Source organism: Eriocheir sinensis, chromosome 1 (genome assembly GCF_024679095.1).
Source record: "Eriocheir sinensis breed Jianghai 21 chromosome 1, ASM2467909v1, whole genome shotgun sequence".
NCBI classification, from domain to species: Eukaryota; Metazoa; Arthropoda; class Malacostraca; order Decapoda; family Varunidae; genus Eriocheir; species Eriocheir sinensis.
In genome coordinates this window covers 3,385,556-3,403,164 of record NC_066509.1, presented here as the reverse complement: position 1 = coordinate 3,403,164, position 17,609 = coordinate 3,385,556, and the positions used below count along the sequence as shown (strand labels likewise).

General features: G+C 41.0%; 1 protein-coding gene and 2 long non-coding RNA genes across 4 annotated transcripts; 2 read left to right on the top strand and 1 right to left on the bottom strand.

Moving 5' to 3' along the window:
• Positions 1-1,045: 1,045 nt before the first annotated feature.
• Positions 1,046-17,427, bottom strand: LOC127009466 (CCR4-NOT transcription complex subunit 10-A-like). Of its 2 annotated transcripts, none has more exons than XM_050882596.1 (16): positions 17,270-17,427; positions 14,435-14,629; positions 13,922-14,014; positions 13,043-13,193; positions 12,507-12,678; positions 11,613-11,883; positions 11,341-11,447; positions 10,979-11,130; positions 10,285-10,487; positions 9,969-10,081; positions 9,533-9,672; positions 8,878-9,064; positions 7,604-7,761; positions 4,158-4,270; positions 3,301-3,373; positions 1,046-2,567 (listed from the first exon to the last, which is right to left on the bottom strand). In XM_050882596.1, exons 2-16 carry the CDS (start codon positions 14,627-14,629, stop codon positions 2,515-2,517), a joined length of 2,181 nt encoding a protein of 726 aa, XP_050738553.1. In that variant the 5' UTR covers positions 17,270-17,427; the 3' UTR covers positions 1,046-2,514. The 2 variants fall into 2 exon arrangements, with proteins under 2 accessions (XP_050738553.1, XP_050738635.1); XM_050882678.1 differs by having other exon boundaries at positions 11,613-11,868.
• Positions 6,006-7,284, top strand: LOC127009914 (uncharacterized). Its single transcript, XR_007762555.1, has 3 exons — positions 6,006-6,135; positions 6,622-6,791; positions 7,136-7,284. It is a non-coding gene; the product is annotated as an uncharacterized LOC127009914 (long non-coding RNA).
• On the top strand, positions 14,668-17,255 carry LOC127009949 (uncharacterized). The gene is made up of 3 exons (XR_007762608.1): positions 14,668-16,181; positions 16,302-16,457; positions 16,614-17,255. It is a non-coding gene; the product is annotated as an uncharacterized LOC127009949 (long non-coding RNA).
• Positions 17,428-17,609: the final 182 nt, after the last annotated feature.

Genomic DNA, 17,609 nt, shown 5'->3' with positions numbered 1-17,609 from the left:
CAGAGGATGAGAGGACGACTAACAGTACAAGCTGCTACCCATCACGTGAGCAAATCTGAAATGACAACTATGAACTGTTTTTTTTTTTTTTTTTTTCTTTTTACAGAAGAGGAGGTAGTTCATGGGTGCAAAAGAAAACATGGAAACAATATAATACTTGAGGTCATCATATGATATGTACTATAGGTATTATGAGAGCACAAGCTGCAGTCTAAGGTAACGAACATCTGCTGTGCTTCCTTGATAACAGCTGTGGTCGAAAGCAAAACTAACTCTGGTAAACCTTTCCTATATTTTCCTGTGTTCTCACGGGAAGGAAGTAGTTGGAAGTTTCGTTTAGTCGGCGCAACATCTGTGTTCATCTGCCGGAGAGAGACAGAAGGGGAAGGGAACAGATCCACACAACCCCCGATTAATACCTGGTACCCGTTCACTGCTGGGTGGATAGGGGCATAGGGTACAGGTAACTCTCGATTTACGCGAGTATTGTGTCCTTGAAGAGGTCGCGTAAATCAAAAACAATGTAAGTCAAAAAAGAGGTAGGTTTCTATTGAAAAATAAATATTCATTCAGTGGAGAGAGAGAGAGAGAGAGAGAGAATATCCATATCAGGAACACTGAGTGAGGGCCGAGATATAAGCAATGAAACAAAACCTCACAGTCATGTTAAGGAAAAATACTGCATCAAAGAATAAATGGATAATGAAGCATGTAACAAATTGGCGTCACTATAAAAAAAATTTGCCTGCACCATGACGGACTTGGGTCGACCACCTATTGGTGCTACAGGCTTAGATGTAAAAAAAAAAAAAAAAAAAAAAAAAGAGAGAGAGAGAAAAAGAAAGATTAGATATGAAAAGCTGACAACTATTGGTGGTGTGTTGCGTCATCATCACAAACATAAGAGAATACTTGCATCGTTATCGTGGCAGAGAACACACAGTCACTTAAACACGTAACCAACTGAATACTTGCATCTTCATCATGGCAGAGAACACACAATCACTTAAACATGTAACCAACTCATCAGTAAAACAACGCTTGCTTTGCTGTTTTCTCTTTTATTTATTCACCCAACACATGGTGGCTTCACTGATACAACCAGTAATAAAAATCTTGGGCAGCAGGTGAAGAAATATAGTAATTTTTTTATACACATTTCCTAGCCTAGTTACCAGTTTTCTGTGTTAATTATGCCAACAATGAATGTACACTAAGGAGGAAGCGCCTGTAAACTGCCTTCATAAATCACAGTTTCGACAAGTAGAATGTATGTTCGGGGCAGACACCTCTTAATTCACGCATACACAAACCTCAATTTAACATCTGAATTACACGCCAATTAGAACGACATTTCGAGTCAATATAAAAACAGCATCAAATAACAAGACTCCATTACTTATTCAAGCCACTGACTAATGGCCCCAGACTGGAGTGAGGAGGAGGAGGAGAAGCGGCAGAGTTGTTTAAATCCCGAATGCCCGCACTAGACAAGGGTGGCTGGAGGGAGAGGCCACGGAAAGGTCATACTCATCACGTCATCGGTCATTTTGAAAGGCTGGATACCCTTGCATATGTTAGCCTTGATCTCCTAACAGCAGCCCTCAACTCTAGGTCAATCTGTAGCAGCCTCTCTGTTTAACCCCAGAATTCATATGTCCCCAACTTACTAAGACACTCGTACACATTACATGCGTACTCATACTATATACATTCATATCTACATACATACACACTGCACCTGGTTTCCTGCATGAGAGGGGAATGGAAAACTCGTGTGTATGATCCCCAGCAGCAAAATGGTTCAGATTCTCCCCTAACATGAATCACAAGAATGGCCTGACCCCTCGTGCACCCTTTCATCCCTGCCTACCTAACAGCCCTTCTCTGCCTCTGTTTGCTCTCCTCAGACCAGTCTCTATAGAGTATGCACACCAATTGGGACACACTGCTCCAATGGTCGAGTCTTCATAGCAGGAAAATACCCACTCCGGAATATTTCTTTAAAGTATCCATGAGTGCGAGTTCGTTTCTCTACCTTCGTCTTCTGGAGTAGCTTTTTTCTTTTAATCAGATCAAACTGCTTCGATAATCACCTGTTCGTAGCAGGGGAAAAAAAACTTCTCTGGAATATTTCGGCATAGTTTCCACCGTGCAAGTTTTCAGAGGTAGTTCGTTTCTCTACCTTGGTCTTCCGGAGTATAGCTTTCCCCTGGTGAGTGCTAAATAGGGTAGTGCATACAAATTGGCGAGCGCACCCTATACTCATGACATAATAAACCCGTACAAGTATAGGCAGTCTTGTGTATTTCGCTTGTTTAACTCGGCCTCCCAATTTACGACGGTTGATAATTTTAATGGCAGGAAATTTGATTAGCTGCGGTAGTACGTGGAATGTAAAGCCTCGGATGAATTAAGAAATGTCTGCACTTACAGTTTAATAGGAAAAGGAATATGTTTATATATTAATAGTAATATCAACTAAGTGTGAGCATCTTGGCCAGGAACCGTTCCTCATGTAAGCAGAATGTTCTTCTTGACAATGTTCTTCATGATATCAACGTGACCTGGAAGAGAAAAACTAGAATCACTTGACATTTCATTGTGGCGTTAACTTATAGTAAATCTTAAGTCTGTGTTCTTAAGCATATCAGCACCTTAGTATGTCTGTTTGAAAAGCCTTTTGTAGAGGGGTTTTGCTGGGTTAGGTTTGAAGTTTAGGGTATCTTCAAACACAAGATTGCCAGCACCTTATGATATGAATCGACAAAGAATAACCTCCCTTTGTTGTATGGAAAGTCTCATTAATAAGGAAGCATATATGAATTTTCTGAGTCAAGACCTATAGTGACTGTTCGGGGTTTTGTTAGATTAGGTTAGGTTAGGAGTTTAAGGTATCTTCAAACACATGATAGCCAGCACCTGTATAGAAAGTCTCATTGGTAAGGAGGCTTATATGAATTTTCTGAGTCAAGACCTATAGTAATGTTTGTGGTAGGTTGTGTAGGTTAGGTTGACCCGAGGGTAGCGTGAGCCTCAATAGTTATCACTTAAACAATCCTGCTTGCGCCACCATCGGCCTAAGGGACATTCACTAACATTCCCCTAAAACTAATTCTAAAGAGGCATCAATAACCTCAGCCTAAAAAAAAATAAAAAATAAAAAAATAAAAAATAAAAAACTTAAATTTTTCTCAATTCTGAAGGTCCTTGAAAATTCCCATGGAAAGTTTCCCTCGAGTTTTACAACCCTACACACAACCTTAGGCAACAGGCATGCAGAGAAGAAGTTGTACTCACCCATCTGCAGGTTGATATACATGGCTAACATGATAAACTGAGCCGGCATGTTCCCATTGGTCTCCACCCAAACCTGGAACAAGGAGGCAAACATTGAGTGAAGGACAATGTAAAGACTGAGAGAAAAAAAGAAAGAAGTAGCACCCAGCGAAGCTTACTCCACTCCTGTCTGACACCTAATATTGCCTCTGCTTTTAAACCATTGGATGTGGATTTCCTACAAGAAGACTTTACCAAGCTACAGAAGTGGAGCAAAAAGTGGCTGCTACAATTCAATGAAAGAAATGAAGAAAAATGTAAAATCATGCACCTTGGGAGGGGAAATCCAGCACACCAATACCACATGGAAACATTCCACTATCCACCACAGAGGCCAAGAAAGACATGGGACTTTATGTTGCCAGGCTACCAGTGAAGGCGAGATCCGTGCCAATCGCAGCGGATGGGTTAAGTAAGTCTCCTTGTTATATCAGCCTTCTATTACCGTTATGGAGACATATGTACAAAGCTATATTCTGTATCATGTGAGTAGACAATATAAGCACCCACTTCTCTCTCTCTCAGCCATTACAGAGACAAATGTACAAAGGTATATTGGCTGGTATTACAAGACACTTTGCTATATCACATCAGCTATTTCTAAAGGTCAAAGAGGGGATCAATCGGGTTCTAATGAGTGTTTCTTTAGGTTCATGGTACAGAAGAAGGGTCAGACTACCACCAGAGCCATAAAACTACCCCTGGAAATGCTCACAACTCCTACGAAAGCCTTGTCAAATATGTGTTCTTGGGTGGCGATATGTCTTGTATACGACCCATTCTGTCTGTGTGTAACAAGAGTAGATACCACCACCCACCTCCTTCAGCAGGTTGTTCGCCTTCTCCCACTCCCCGCGCAGGGCGTACGCAACACTCAGGTTGTACCGCATCACCTGCATGGCCGTGGTGGTGGTGGTGGTGTTGAGCCAGCCTGCAGGACCATGCACAAAAGGGAAGGATTTGAATGACATGTTTATGGTCACGGTATTAGAAAAGTTATATATCTTTATGCAGATAACACGAACGTAAGCACATATATCTTTAAAAATATAACACGAACATAAGCACACATTGACACCCAAAACATATATATAGTCTTTCTTTCACTCACCTTAAGAGACTCAGGTACATTAACTATCATAGCCCATCATTTAATCATGACTACCCCATATCCAGCCTCAGTATCTATATTCTCAATGGAGGGAGATACTGTGAACCTTGAGAGTCAGTTAACCAAAAAAAAAAATTATAAAATTCACTCACAAAAACATGCTATTAAAACTTTGATGATACCCTAAACTTAACCTAACGTAACCTAACAAAACTAAAACAAACACTGTAGGTCTTGACTCAGAAAATTCATATATGCTTCCTTACTAATGACACTTTCTATACAACAAAGTGAGGTCATTCTTTGTTGATTTACAGCATAAGGTGCTGGCTATCATGTGTTTGAAAACACCCTAAACTTAACCTAACATAACCTATCAAAACCCAATACAGTTACAATAGGTCTTCTCTCAGAAAATTCATACATACTTCCTTACTAACGAGACTTTCTATACAACAAAGTGAGGTCATTCTTTGTTGATTTATACCATAAGGTGCTGGCTATCAAGTGTTTGAAGATACCCTAAACTTAACCTAACATAACCTATCAAAACCCAATACAGTTACTATAGGACATGACTCAGAAAACTCATATATGCTTCCTTACTAATGAGACTTTCTATACAACAAAGTGAGGTCATTCTTTGTTGATTTATACCATAAAGTGATGGCTATCATGTGTTCGAATATACCCTAAACTTAACCTAACGTAACCTAACACAACCAAAACAAACACTATAGGACTTCACTCAGAAAATTCCTATATACTTCCTTACTAACAAAACTTTCTATACAACAAAGTGAGGTCATTCTTTGTTGATTTATACCATAAGGTGCTGGCTATCAAGTGTTTGAAGATACCCTAAACTTAACCTAACGTAACCTATCAAAACACAATACAGTTAGTATAGGTCTTGACTCAGAAAACTCATATATGCTTCCTTACTAATGAGACTTTCTATACAACAAAGTGAGGTCATTCTTTGTTGGTATATACCACAAGGTGCTGTCTATCATGTATTTGAAAATACCCTAAACTTAACCTAACATAACCTATCAAAACCAAAACAAACACTATAGGTCTTGACTCAGAAAACTCATATATGCTTCCTTACTAATGAGACTTTCTATACAACAAAGTGAGGTCATTCTTTGTTGATTTATACCATAAGGTGCTGTCTATCATGTGTTTGAAGATACCCTAAACTTAACCTAACATAACCTATCAAAACCCAATACAGTTACGTACTATAGGTCTTGACTCAGAAAACTCGTATATGCTTCCTTACTAATGAGACTTTCTATACAACAAAGTGAGGTCATTCTTTGTTGATTTATACCATAAGGTGCTGGCTATCAAGTGTTTGAAGATACCCTAAACTTAACCTAACATAACCTATCAAAACCCAATACAGTTACTATAGGTCTTGACTCAGAAAACTTATATATGCTTCCTTACTAATGAGACTTTCTATACAACAAAGTGAGGTCATTCTTTGTTGATTTATACCATAAGGTGCTGGCTATCAAGTGTTTGAAGATACCCTAAACTTAACCTAACATAACCTATCAAAACCCAATACAGTTACTATAGGTCTTGACTCAGAAAACTCATATATGCTTCCTTACTAATGAGACTTTCTATACAACAAAGTGAGGTCATTCTTTGTTGATATATACCATAAGGTGCTGGCTATCAAGTGTTTGAAAATACCCTAAACTTAACCTAACATAACCTATCAAAACCAAAACAAACACTATAGGTCTTGACTCAGAAAACTCATATATGCTTCCTTACCAATGAGACATTCTATACAACAAAGTGAGGTCATTCTTTGTTGATTTATACCATAAGGTGCTGGTTATCATGTGTTCAAAAATACCTAATGTACACAATATGGTTACTATAGGTCTTGACTCAGAAAACTCATATATGCTTCCTTACTAATGAGACTTTCTATACAACAAAGTGAGGTCATTCTTTGTTGATATATACCAAAAGGTGCTGTCTATCATGTGTTTCGAAATACCCTAAACTTAACCCAACATAACCTATCAAACCCCAATACAGTTACTATAGGTCTTGACTCAGAAAACTCATATATGCTTCCTTACTAATGAGACTTTCTATACAACAAAGTGAGGTCATTATTTGTTGATTTATACCATAAGGTGCTGGCTATCAAGTGTTTGAAGATACCCTAAACTTAACCTAACATAACCTATCAAAACCCAATACAGTTACTATAGATCTTGACTCAGAAAACTCATATATGCTTCCTTACTAATGAGACTTTCTATACAACAAAGTGAGGTCATTCTTTGTTGATTTATACCAAAAGGTGCTGGCTATCATGTGTTTGAAGATTCCCTAAACTTAACCTAACATAACCTATCAAAACCCAATACAGTTACGTACTATAGGTCTTGACTCAGAAAACTCATATATGGTTCCTTACTAATGAGACTTTCTATACAACAAAGTGAGGTCCTTCTTTGTTGATTTATACCATAAGGTGCTGGCTATCAAGTGTTTGAAGATACCCTAAACTTAACCTAACATAACCTATCAAAACCCAATACAGTTACTATAGATCTTGACTCAGAAAACTCATATATACTTCCTTACTAATGAGACATTCTATACAACAAAGTGAGATCATTCTTTGTTGATTTATACCATAAGGTGCTGGCTATCAAGTGTTTGAAGATACCCTAAACTTAACCTAACATAACCTATCAAAACCCAATACAGTTACTATAGGTCTTGACTCAGAAAACTCATATATGGTTCCTTACTAATGAGACTTTCTATACAACAAAGTGAGGTCATTCTTTGTTGATTTATACCACAAGGTGCTGGCTATCAAGTGTTTGAAGATACCCTAAACTTAACCTAACATAACCTATCAAAACCCAATACAGTTACTATAGATCTTGACTCAGAAAACTCATATATGGTTCCTTACTAATGAGACTTTCTTTCTGTGCAACAAAGTGAGATCATTCTTTGTTGATTTATACCATAAGGTGCTGTCTATCATGTGTTTGAAGATTACAAATGCAAGATCACTGTTACCACACTTGAATATTAAACCTGTAATGAAGCACTACTACCCATTCCACCTAGTGAAGAACTACCCCTAGGCTTTACCTTGGGAGGACATCATGGCCTGGGGGGCATCCGAGGCCTCCTGTGCCTGAGGGGAGAGGGAGACGTCCCCTACCACACGTGGGTCCAAGTGCTGTATGGCCTCCGTCACCTTGCCCAGGGAGATGAGGGCCTCGCTGGCGTAGAGGTGGCCCAGCAGTCTGCACCAGAAGGGAACAAGTCCACGTTAGAGAAAGTTCACCAATTCAAACACCTCTCCACCCGAAACTGACCTCTCTTTCGGCTACTCTTTACTCTTATTGGAGCAGCGAGTAGCGGGCTTTTTTTGTACTCTTTTAATTGACCTTGAGCTGTGTCCTCTGATATATAATAATAAAAAAAACACTCACAGCAGGAAAGAAACTACCAACCAATGAATGAGTGCAACTATTATCGGTGTCGGAGAAATGGCAGTGAATAGTGATGGATTCCTTCTTTTTCACAACTTTGACTGGGTATTTGTGGAAAGGAAGGAGATTATGGAGGGGAAGATGGAGAGAGGGAGAGGGAGTGTGTGGGAGGGATGGCAGTATGGGGAAGAGAGTGACAGCTGAGGTCTGCACAAAAAAAAACTATAAGAGGAAGGAGATAGCTGATGGGACAAAGGAGTAAGGGAGAGGGATAGGGTGTGTGGGAGGGATGACAGTACAGGAAAGAGAGGGATAGTTGAGGTTTGCCATAAAAGGAAAAACTCTGATCATAAGGGGAGGGAGTTAGTTAAAGGGACCAAGGAGTAAGGGGTGTGTGGAAGGGATGACAGTACAGGGATGAGAGGGATAGTTGAGGTTTGCCATAAAAGGAAAAACTCTGAAGATAAGGAGAGGGAAACTGTTGTAGGGACCAAGGAAAGTGGGAGAGGGATGATGGTATGAGAAAACAAAAAATAGTTGAGTCTGCCAATCAACCCCATGACTGTGGATTTCCTACCAGAAGACCTCACCAAGCTACAGGAACGGAACAAAAAGTGGCTGCTACAAATCAATGAAGAAAAATGTAAAGTCCTGCACCTTGGGGGAGGATATCCAGCACACCAATACCACATGGGAAACACTCCACTATCCACCACAGAGGCAGAGAAAGACTTGGGAGTGTATGTTACCAGGCTACCAGTGAAAGCAAAATCCATGCCAATCGCAGCAGACAGGTTAAAGCAAAACTATGATGATAATTTAGGAGGAGCGAGTAGCGGGCTTTTTTTTATTATTGTTTCCTTTTTTTTGTGCCCTTGAGCTGTCTCCTTTGTTATAAAAAAACAACCACTAAACATTGCCTCTTACTTGTATACTCCAGGCATCTTTGGATGAGCCACCAGCAGCTGCTCCGCATGCCTCAGCACCGTGGAGAAGTCCGAGAGGCAGAGGCCCACGTAGGCGCTGCAGGCCAGTGCCGAAACCCTCAGACGCAGCACCTCAGCACCACGCAGGGGAGAGGACGGCCCGGCGGGGTAAAGCTCTGGCATCACCCCTGGAAAGATGTGACGATTAGAGGCTGAAGCTAAGGCAGAATCTAACCAACCACTGAACACACAAACAGACAAACAGACAGACATACAAAAATAAAGACAAACAGAAATACAGACACAGATAACCCAGCATTCAATAACCTGCCTGGGAAAAAGAAAGAAATATCACAACAGTATTTCTGAGTCCCTACATAAACAGTAAAGAAAATGTGGAGAGGCAAAGAAAGAAAATGGAGTGGATCTGGGGGCCACAGGACATTCAGTCAAAGATCCACAAAACATTCAAATTCGCCACCCACAGAAGGTACAAATTATGCTAGGAATACTCTACTTCTGGAAACAATACCAGCAGTTCCTTTGTGGGTGGTAAATATGTCAGTGAGAAAGGAAATATGAATAAGTAGGATCTAAGACAAAAAATGAGAATTCTTTATATAGGTATAGTTGATGTGTTTTGATCCGCTACCCACCTGAGACTTCCTGCTCGTCTGTGAGGGAGGTGGTGGACACATTCTCTGGCAGGAGGATGAGGGTGTTGCGGAGGCACAGCCGGGCGAACTCCAAGGTGGGTTCAGGGAAGGCCGCGTCTGACTCTGGGTGCAGGTCACTCCTAGACAACTTGCCGTGTTAGTACTGCTTCCATGATGTCAACTATTTACATTCATGATTATTGCATATATAAGACATCTTTGACTTCCTTTGACTTCACTCTTTTTAAATGAGAACAAAAAGATATCAAACATATTCAAATCCCTTTATTTCTTCAAAACATTAATACCATATATTTTCATGACTGTTGTGTTTATTAGGCATCTTTTAATCTCCTAAACATTTCTTCTTTTCAAATAAGAATTAAAACGCAACAAACATATTCAAACCACTATAATGCCAAAACCACCTACTCACTTTTTCTTGTTGTGATCTGTGATGCGCGTGGCGAGGCAGATCTTGCGATGCACCCCGACTCCTACTGTTCCCTGGATGATGTTCCTCTTGGAGCTGAGGTCTTCCTTCAGGCCCTGCAGAGATATAAAATGGGAGATAGAATGGAGGATGGGTGCTTGCGACATTCCAAGGTTGGAGGATGGAAGAGAGAAGTCCAACAGAAAGGAGCATGTTAGACCCCTCTTGTCATGTTACTAACTACAGCTTCTATGTTATAAAATTGTATCTATCTTATTTCATAGTCCCTCAAACAAAAAATCCAAGTCTCTCATCTCACCAGCTTGTGTACGAGGATGCAGCACTCCGCCAGCCTCAGCCACAGCCGGGGGTTCATGGGATGTACCTGCAGCACCTCCAGCAGGAAGTCGAAGGCCTTGTCGGGCTTGTTCATGTGCAGCAGCGTCACGCCCAGGTTGTAGTACAGCTCCGGCTGCACGTTGCTGCTCAGCTGGTACAGGGGCTGCTGCGACAACACCTCCTCTGTCAGGGTGTGAAAGGGTGATTCTTTACTACCGATACTATTCATTTACACAGGATTCTTTATATAGGACCATTCGCTATCAGGGTAATCAATAAAATAAAAAGAAATAAGAGACAAAGGAGCAATGTTTCACTCAAATAACCCTCAACGTGCATTGGAAGACAGACATATGAGGCATCCAAAGGAGGAGCGTAAGGAACAGAGACATTTTTTTCTAGTTTGAACCAGGAAAGGCAGGCTATACATCCCAAGAACAAGATATAGCCAAGCTGCAAAGGGAAAAGCAACCCTCATTACACCAAATACAAGGTCACTCTTACCTTGCAGCTTGTTTCTTATTGTTCCTGGGATGCTTAGGTCTGCCTTTCTCCGTGCATACTAAAATAAACATGGCTCTGTCCCTTATGCCCCATCTCCACCAGGCACCTCATAAATCCTGTCCCCATGTTCACTAGAAAGCCTAACGATTCTTTCATAACTTCAAACTTACCTGAATTACCCGAGGAATTTGATTCCTCTTTAACCTGAGTTTCCTGGAGGGCCTTCTGAAGGTAGAGACAAGCCACGGTAGGCTTGCCCATGCCCAGGTGAATGACGCCCAGGTTATTATAGTACATCACACCAAGACTAGGACCATACGACCTGACAAAGAGATTAACACAACTGATTATTTTCAAGATTTAATATCATTTTTGCATTCGTTATTACCTCAATTCTGTTTATTTGACTAGGCAAGAAAGACTAACTACTAGGTACTACAAATGATGTTGGTTGATCAATTCTAGATTCAGGAAGGCAAAGTAGAGCAAGCAAACAACTCCTGCAGAGGATAACCAGGCCGACACAACTCACGGACTAGGGGGAGGTATTGCTGCACACTGGTTAAGCACTTTGATGGCTTTCCGGTAGTTGCCTTTGAGGTATTCGAGCTGACTCTTCAGGCTTATCAAAGTCACGTTCTGTGGAAAAAAAAAAAGAGGTAAACTGAAATGTCAAAATTAAGACACTGCCGTCATGATATTAAAACAAATGATTCCTTTCGGCATTAAAATATCTTTAGCCTTTTTACCAGACTATCATCATTGAGAGAAAAGGACAACCAATCCTCCACGTGGCCGTCTCACCAAGGAGTTGCCTGCGACAGCGTGCGTCACTATCATCTTGAGCTCCTTCTTGGCCACCTTCAGCGCCCTCATCATCAGCTGCGCCCGCACCCGCAACTGCTGAAGCTTCCCTCGCAGCTGCTCCTGTGTGGCGCTGCACCGGATCTCATCAGCCGCTGTGCTTGCCGTACTACTGCTGCTGCTGCTACTACTGCTACTGCTGCTGCTGCTGCTGCTGCTCCCAGTGCCTCCAGAAACACTGATTTTTTCTGGGGACCTGAAATAAAGTTGACTTAACATTTACTTATAAAACGCCGAGTAAGCTTTACGTTCAATCATTTCCTTATTTGAGTCTATTAATCTACGTATAAAACGCCGAGTAAGCTTTACGTTCAATCATTTCCTTATTTGAGTCTATTAATCTACGTATAAAACGCCGAGTAAGCTTTACGTTCAATCATTTCCTTATTTGAGTCTATTAATCTACGTATAAAACACTGAGTAAGCTTTACATTCTATCATTTCCTTATTTGAGTCTATTAATCTACGTATAACCCAAACAACCATCATGTAAAGTTGCTACTTGTCATGTGTTGAAGTTACCCTTTATTAACTGAGCAGAACTAAAACTCAGCAGGCACCACATATATGTACTCAGTAAATTCATATATGCTTCCTTCTTTTTAAAGTTTTCAAACACAGACCTAGATCCTCCCAAAATCTCTTAATTTCCCTACATCCTCCTAAAACCTCAAATCAAAATCAATTCAATCTTGCTCTCTCTCTCTCTTATCAACCCTACAAAGCTTCTTCCTCCTTTGCCTCTTCCCCTCCCAGTAAAAAACAGAGCCCCTTCCCTCCCTTCGCTTCAAATCTTTGAAAATAAAAATACAGAAGTTACCCAAAGAACCTTACTTGTTTTCCTTTTCCTGTGGTGGCGGCTGCTTGTGTGAGGGCGTGTGGGGCAGCGGCTGAGGCAGGAAGGTGGTCTCCGTGTGGGTGATGATGGTGAGGGCTCGCTCGGGATGGTGTGTGCCCAGGTGACACTCAGCCATCAGGAGACACACACCTATGCCTACACTCTCCTCTGTGGGGATAAACAAACACATTCTTATACCACACATATTTACCCTCTGAAAGACCATATTAGCATGTCCATAGTGGGATTTTTTTTACTTTGTTTTGTTTCTTTATGTTTTACCCTTGAGATACTTCCTCTGCTATAAAAATAAAAAAAAGTGTATATCTATTGAAACATCTATACATTGCTTCACGCCAATGTAAGAAGCACAGAAGCAAGAATGAGGCACTTGAGTTACTCCTAAGAAATACTAAATAAATAAATATAAATGCATAGAAGCAGGGATGAGGCACTTGGGTTACTCCTAAGAAATACTAAATAAATAAACATAAATAAATAGTACCGGTATAAACAATAATTGATAAGTTACCGAGAGACTCAAGGCCGGTGTACATCTTCTCCAGGAGGGCGAGGGCGGCACGGTACTGGTGGAGGTGGTAGAGCACGACGCAGTGGTTGAAGCGGATGACACTGCGCTCCACCTCATCCCCGGTGCCGACCTCGTCCATCTTGATCCCACACTGCACAGGGGGAAAATAATATTACGGTCACTAAATTGCTTCTGTCTGGTGTATATGTGAGTTAGAGTGACAGTGACAGGCAGGGACGACTGGGTGTACCTTCAAAACCCTCTTCATGATTTAGAAATATCCTTCACAATATGGTACTAATATACAGTTGTTCCTCCAATAGTACAGTTTCCAATAGTTCGGTTTTGGTTTTATGTGGATTTTTTAAGAGGATTTTTAAATATCCCAATGAGCATGAAATTTAAAAATTGGGTGTACCTTTAAAACTCTCCTCATGATTTAGAAATATCCTTCACAATATGGTACTAATATATTTAAGTCTTCTTCATCTTACTGCATATGTAAATAAAAGTGACACTAACCAGAGGGGACTATTGGGTGTACCTTCAAAACTCTCCTCATGATTCAGAAATACTAATCACAACGAGGTAGTAATATATCTAAGTCTTCTTCTTCTTCTCTTATTCTTTTCTTTTAACATCCTTATTTTTCCTTTTGGGGCTAGACGGTAATATATTTAAGTTAGATAAAAGAAAGTTTGCATTATAGGAGTACTGAATTGCATATAGTTGAAAGTAATAATTATAGATGAAGTGAAGAGAAGAGGTAAAGTATAAAGCCATAGCAAGTAAGGTTGAATTAAGGTGACAAGATGCTTTGTCTCATTCGTTCACTTCAGATGTTTTCGATCAACCAAACGGGACACTGTTGATGCTTACATGCACACATATGTCGGCCAGCTGCTTTCTAAAGGCATCGGTCTTCTTCAGGTCACTTTTGTAGTACTCCACCACAGCCTTGTTCATCAGGACCTGGCAAGTTTGTATTATTATTATTATTATTATTATTATTATTATTATTATTAGCATTATTATTATTATATAAGTAGTTGTTATCATTATTATTTTGATCCATGAAAGGACATCAAGGGAAAAGCTTTGTGCTGAATATGAATAAGGTTACCGAAGCAAATGTGAAAATGCTATGAAAGAAACAGAAATTAAAGAAACATAATAAAACACGGACAATTTTAAAAACGTTTATGTATTTTATGGCACAAATGAAAGAGAACAAAACAAAAAATTACATTCAAAGGAAGGAAATGTAAAAATGATATGAAATAAAACTGATAACAAAACATTTAAAAAACACACATGAATTTTACAGCACAAATAAAAGTGAACCAAAAGAAAAAAACTACATTCAAAGGATACAACCAGAGAAAGACTCACTTTAGGATCCTTGGGCCTCGTCCCCTGGAGATAGGACAGCAGCGTGAGGGCGGCCACATGGTTCCCCTTGGTGAACTGCGCCTGGGCGGCCTGCGCCCACTCCCGCTCCGTGTCCGTTGCATCCGAGTTGTTGGTCGTCTCCGTGGTGGTGGGAGACTCCGGGCCCTCCTCTGCCCCACTCTTGCTCTCTGCCATCTGGAGGGGCATCAGAGGTACACAACTTGACCCTTTCATAACATAGATACTTTCAAGGGTTGGATAAAATCTCGAAGGGCAAAAAGTGCTGTATGAAGTATGTATCGCACTATACAAAATACCAGTATATAATGTGTGCGAAAAGAATATGGGCAACATTTTCTGAGGTACCACAAACAGGTCATAAATCGAGAGGAATCTTCCTAGGACCCAGCACTGGAGACTATCTATAAGTGTCTATAAAGCAGTGAGTATGACATTTTTTCACTCACTTGGCTTTAGGGTTGAAAGCTTTGAGTTTTAAAATTAAAAGATTGTAACACGGGTAGACCTCCTAGCCTAACCCCAAGGAACCTCACCAAGGAGCCTGTTCCTAGACCCCAACCCTGAAGCATATATTGCTCTAAAAACTTCACAGCTTCAAAGTTTTTTTCTTTTTTTTTTCCAATTCTATATCCAAAACTACATACTGGAGAAATAAAAACCAAGATCTTGAAGTAAGGTAAAGTTGGGGACATTCACTAAACCTTCATGTACCCTCTATGCTCATCTCTGTCAAAGTGTCCCTTGAGCTTGTGGCAGGAAATACCCCATCACCTCAGGGCACAGGGCCGTGTGACATCCCAGTTACCACAGTTTGTCTTCCCCAATACACATTTATTAACAAGCTCAAAAGGGAGAATGAACAGTTGGGTGATAATTATCCAATTGCTCAAATCTCAAGCTCTCAAGACAAACACTGAAATTAATCTGGAACACTTATTTGCTTATATTTAGTGCTGGGGATTGTTGAGGAAAGGGCAGCCTACTAGATAATTTTGAGACAATGGCTATTTATTTCTGGGCAAAATATGATGCTTTATTTATTATGGAGATAGTTTTATTTTCTGGAAATCACTAATTGAATAACTCTCCAATGCCTGAGGTGCACCCGCCACCACCCCGCTCCCACCCGTTTTTTAGCGGCCAGAGTAGTGGACCACCCCCACCGCGCCCCCGCCCAGCACTGTGTAGTTCCAACGCACACCGCAGGCCCAATAAATGTACACCAAACTAATCTATCCTTCTTAGCTGGAGGCTTTGCCCCCTCAACCCTCTTATTGTTTACCGCTGATGAGGTTTCAGGCCCTGGTCCGCCGCCGTAGCAGCGTTCCACAGGGCCGCCAGCAATATAACAGTACTAATAGCACCTTAAGTTGTCCTCAATCCTCATATTTGTAAAGTCATAGGATTTATTGAATAAGTGAGTCTTCAGCGCTTTCTTGAAAATTGCCAGACTGCCACTCTTCTTAACATCCCCGGGTAACTCATTACAGAGCCGCGGGGCACTCTTCTCAAATGCTCTGAAACCCAGTTCCAGGTTGACCCTGGGTTCATAGTCTGTACTGTTCTGTACTGTGTCTCACTGACATGGCAGTGTCCAAATGCAAATCCCGTAGTAAATTTCTCATGTATCCAGGTTTACCAAGTCGCTTTGCTTGATAAGTCAAGACACATATTTTGTAGACTATTCGTGCCTTAATGGGCAGCCAATGCAAGTCTATAAGTGCAGGTGTTATTTTCTCATGTAGCAGCAGACCCTTTATCAGCCTTGCCTTAATGGGTAGCCAATGCAAGTCTATATTTATCAGCCTTGCCTTAATGGGTAGCCAATGCAAGTCTATAAGTGCAGGTGTTCTTCTCTCACAGGGCAGCAGACCCTTTATTAGCCTTGCCTTAATGGGTAGCCAATGCAAGTCTATAAGTGCAGGTGTTATTCTCTCACGGGGCAGCAGACCCTTTATCAGCCTTGCCTTAATGGGTAGCCAATGCAAGTCTATAAGTGCAGGTGTTATTTTCTCACGGGGCAGCAGACCCTTTATCAGCCTTGCCTTAATGGGTAGCCAATGCAAGTCTATAAGTGCAGGTGTTATTTTCTCATGTAGCAGCAGACCCTTTATCAGCCTTGCCTTAATGGGTAGCCAATGCAAGTCTATAAGTGCAGGTGTTCTTCTCTCACGGGGCAGCAGACCCTTTGTTAGCCTTGCCTTAATGGGTAGCCAATGCAAGTCTATAAGTGCAGGTGTTCTTCTCTCACAGGGCAGCAGACCTTTTATCAGCCTTTGTGATGGGTCTGCCCCCTTCCACTACTGCACTGCCTTCAGGGCCCAAAGAAGAGCCATAACGTACGGATTCACCCAACAAGAGGCGGTCTACCACAACTACCACAACTACCACACTTATTCATAATTCAACTACCTGGTTTAATTTATTTACTGAACTCTCTTCCTTTCCTGACAAACCCTAGAATAACACCCCCATGTTCTCTTCACAGATATTATGTACTTGTGTTTTGTGATGTCCTTCCCTTGGGGGTCGGCTTTCTGTGGCAATATTAACAATGACAGACATTTACTGCGCCTCCACAAAACAGACATGGAACACAGAAAAACACAAGACAAGGCGAGGCAGCCAAACCTAACAGACAGTGACACTTTCCTCCCCAACACAGAGAAAAACCTTGACCATTACGAGCAAAAGACGTCCCTCCCACACCACCATCACCGCCCCGCCCTCGACAAACTTCACAGACACTCCTTATTTAGCCATTTTCCTTCACTTTAAACCTCGGTAGGCCTATGGTATTTATTCCTCACTCACTTGGGCTTCCTTCTGTTGCTAAGGAAAGGACATAGAGGCGACGAGAGGGCCGGGAGGACGATAAATATGAGAGGAACAAGACAGCGCCCGCCTCTTCTTCCCTCCTCCTCCTCTTCTTCTTCCTCCTTCTTCTTCCTCTTCTATGGACCTCTGAGAGCTTATATGGCTTTATTTTATTCCTTATGCCTTGATCTTTATTAATTTGTGTCCTTTTATTGGTTTTCTGTCCTCGTTTTTAAGTTTTGGGCTAATATGTCAGGTGGTATGAGGGTTGAGGCTGTTATATTTTCCTTTTTTTTCCATTTTCTTATGTTCTTTCTACCTTATTTCTGGTTTCTAT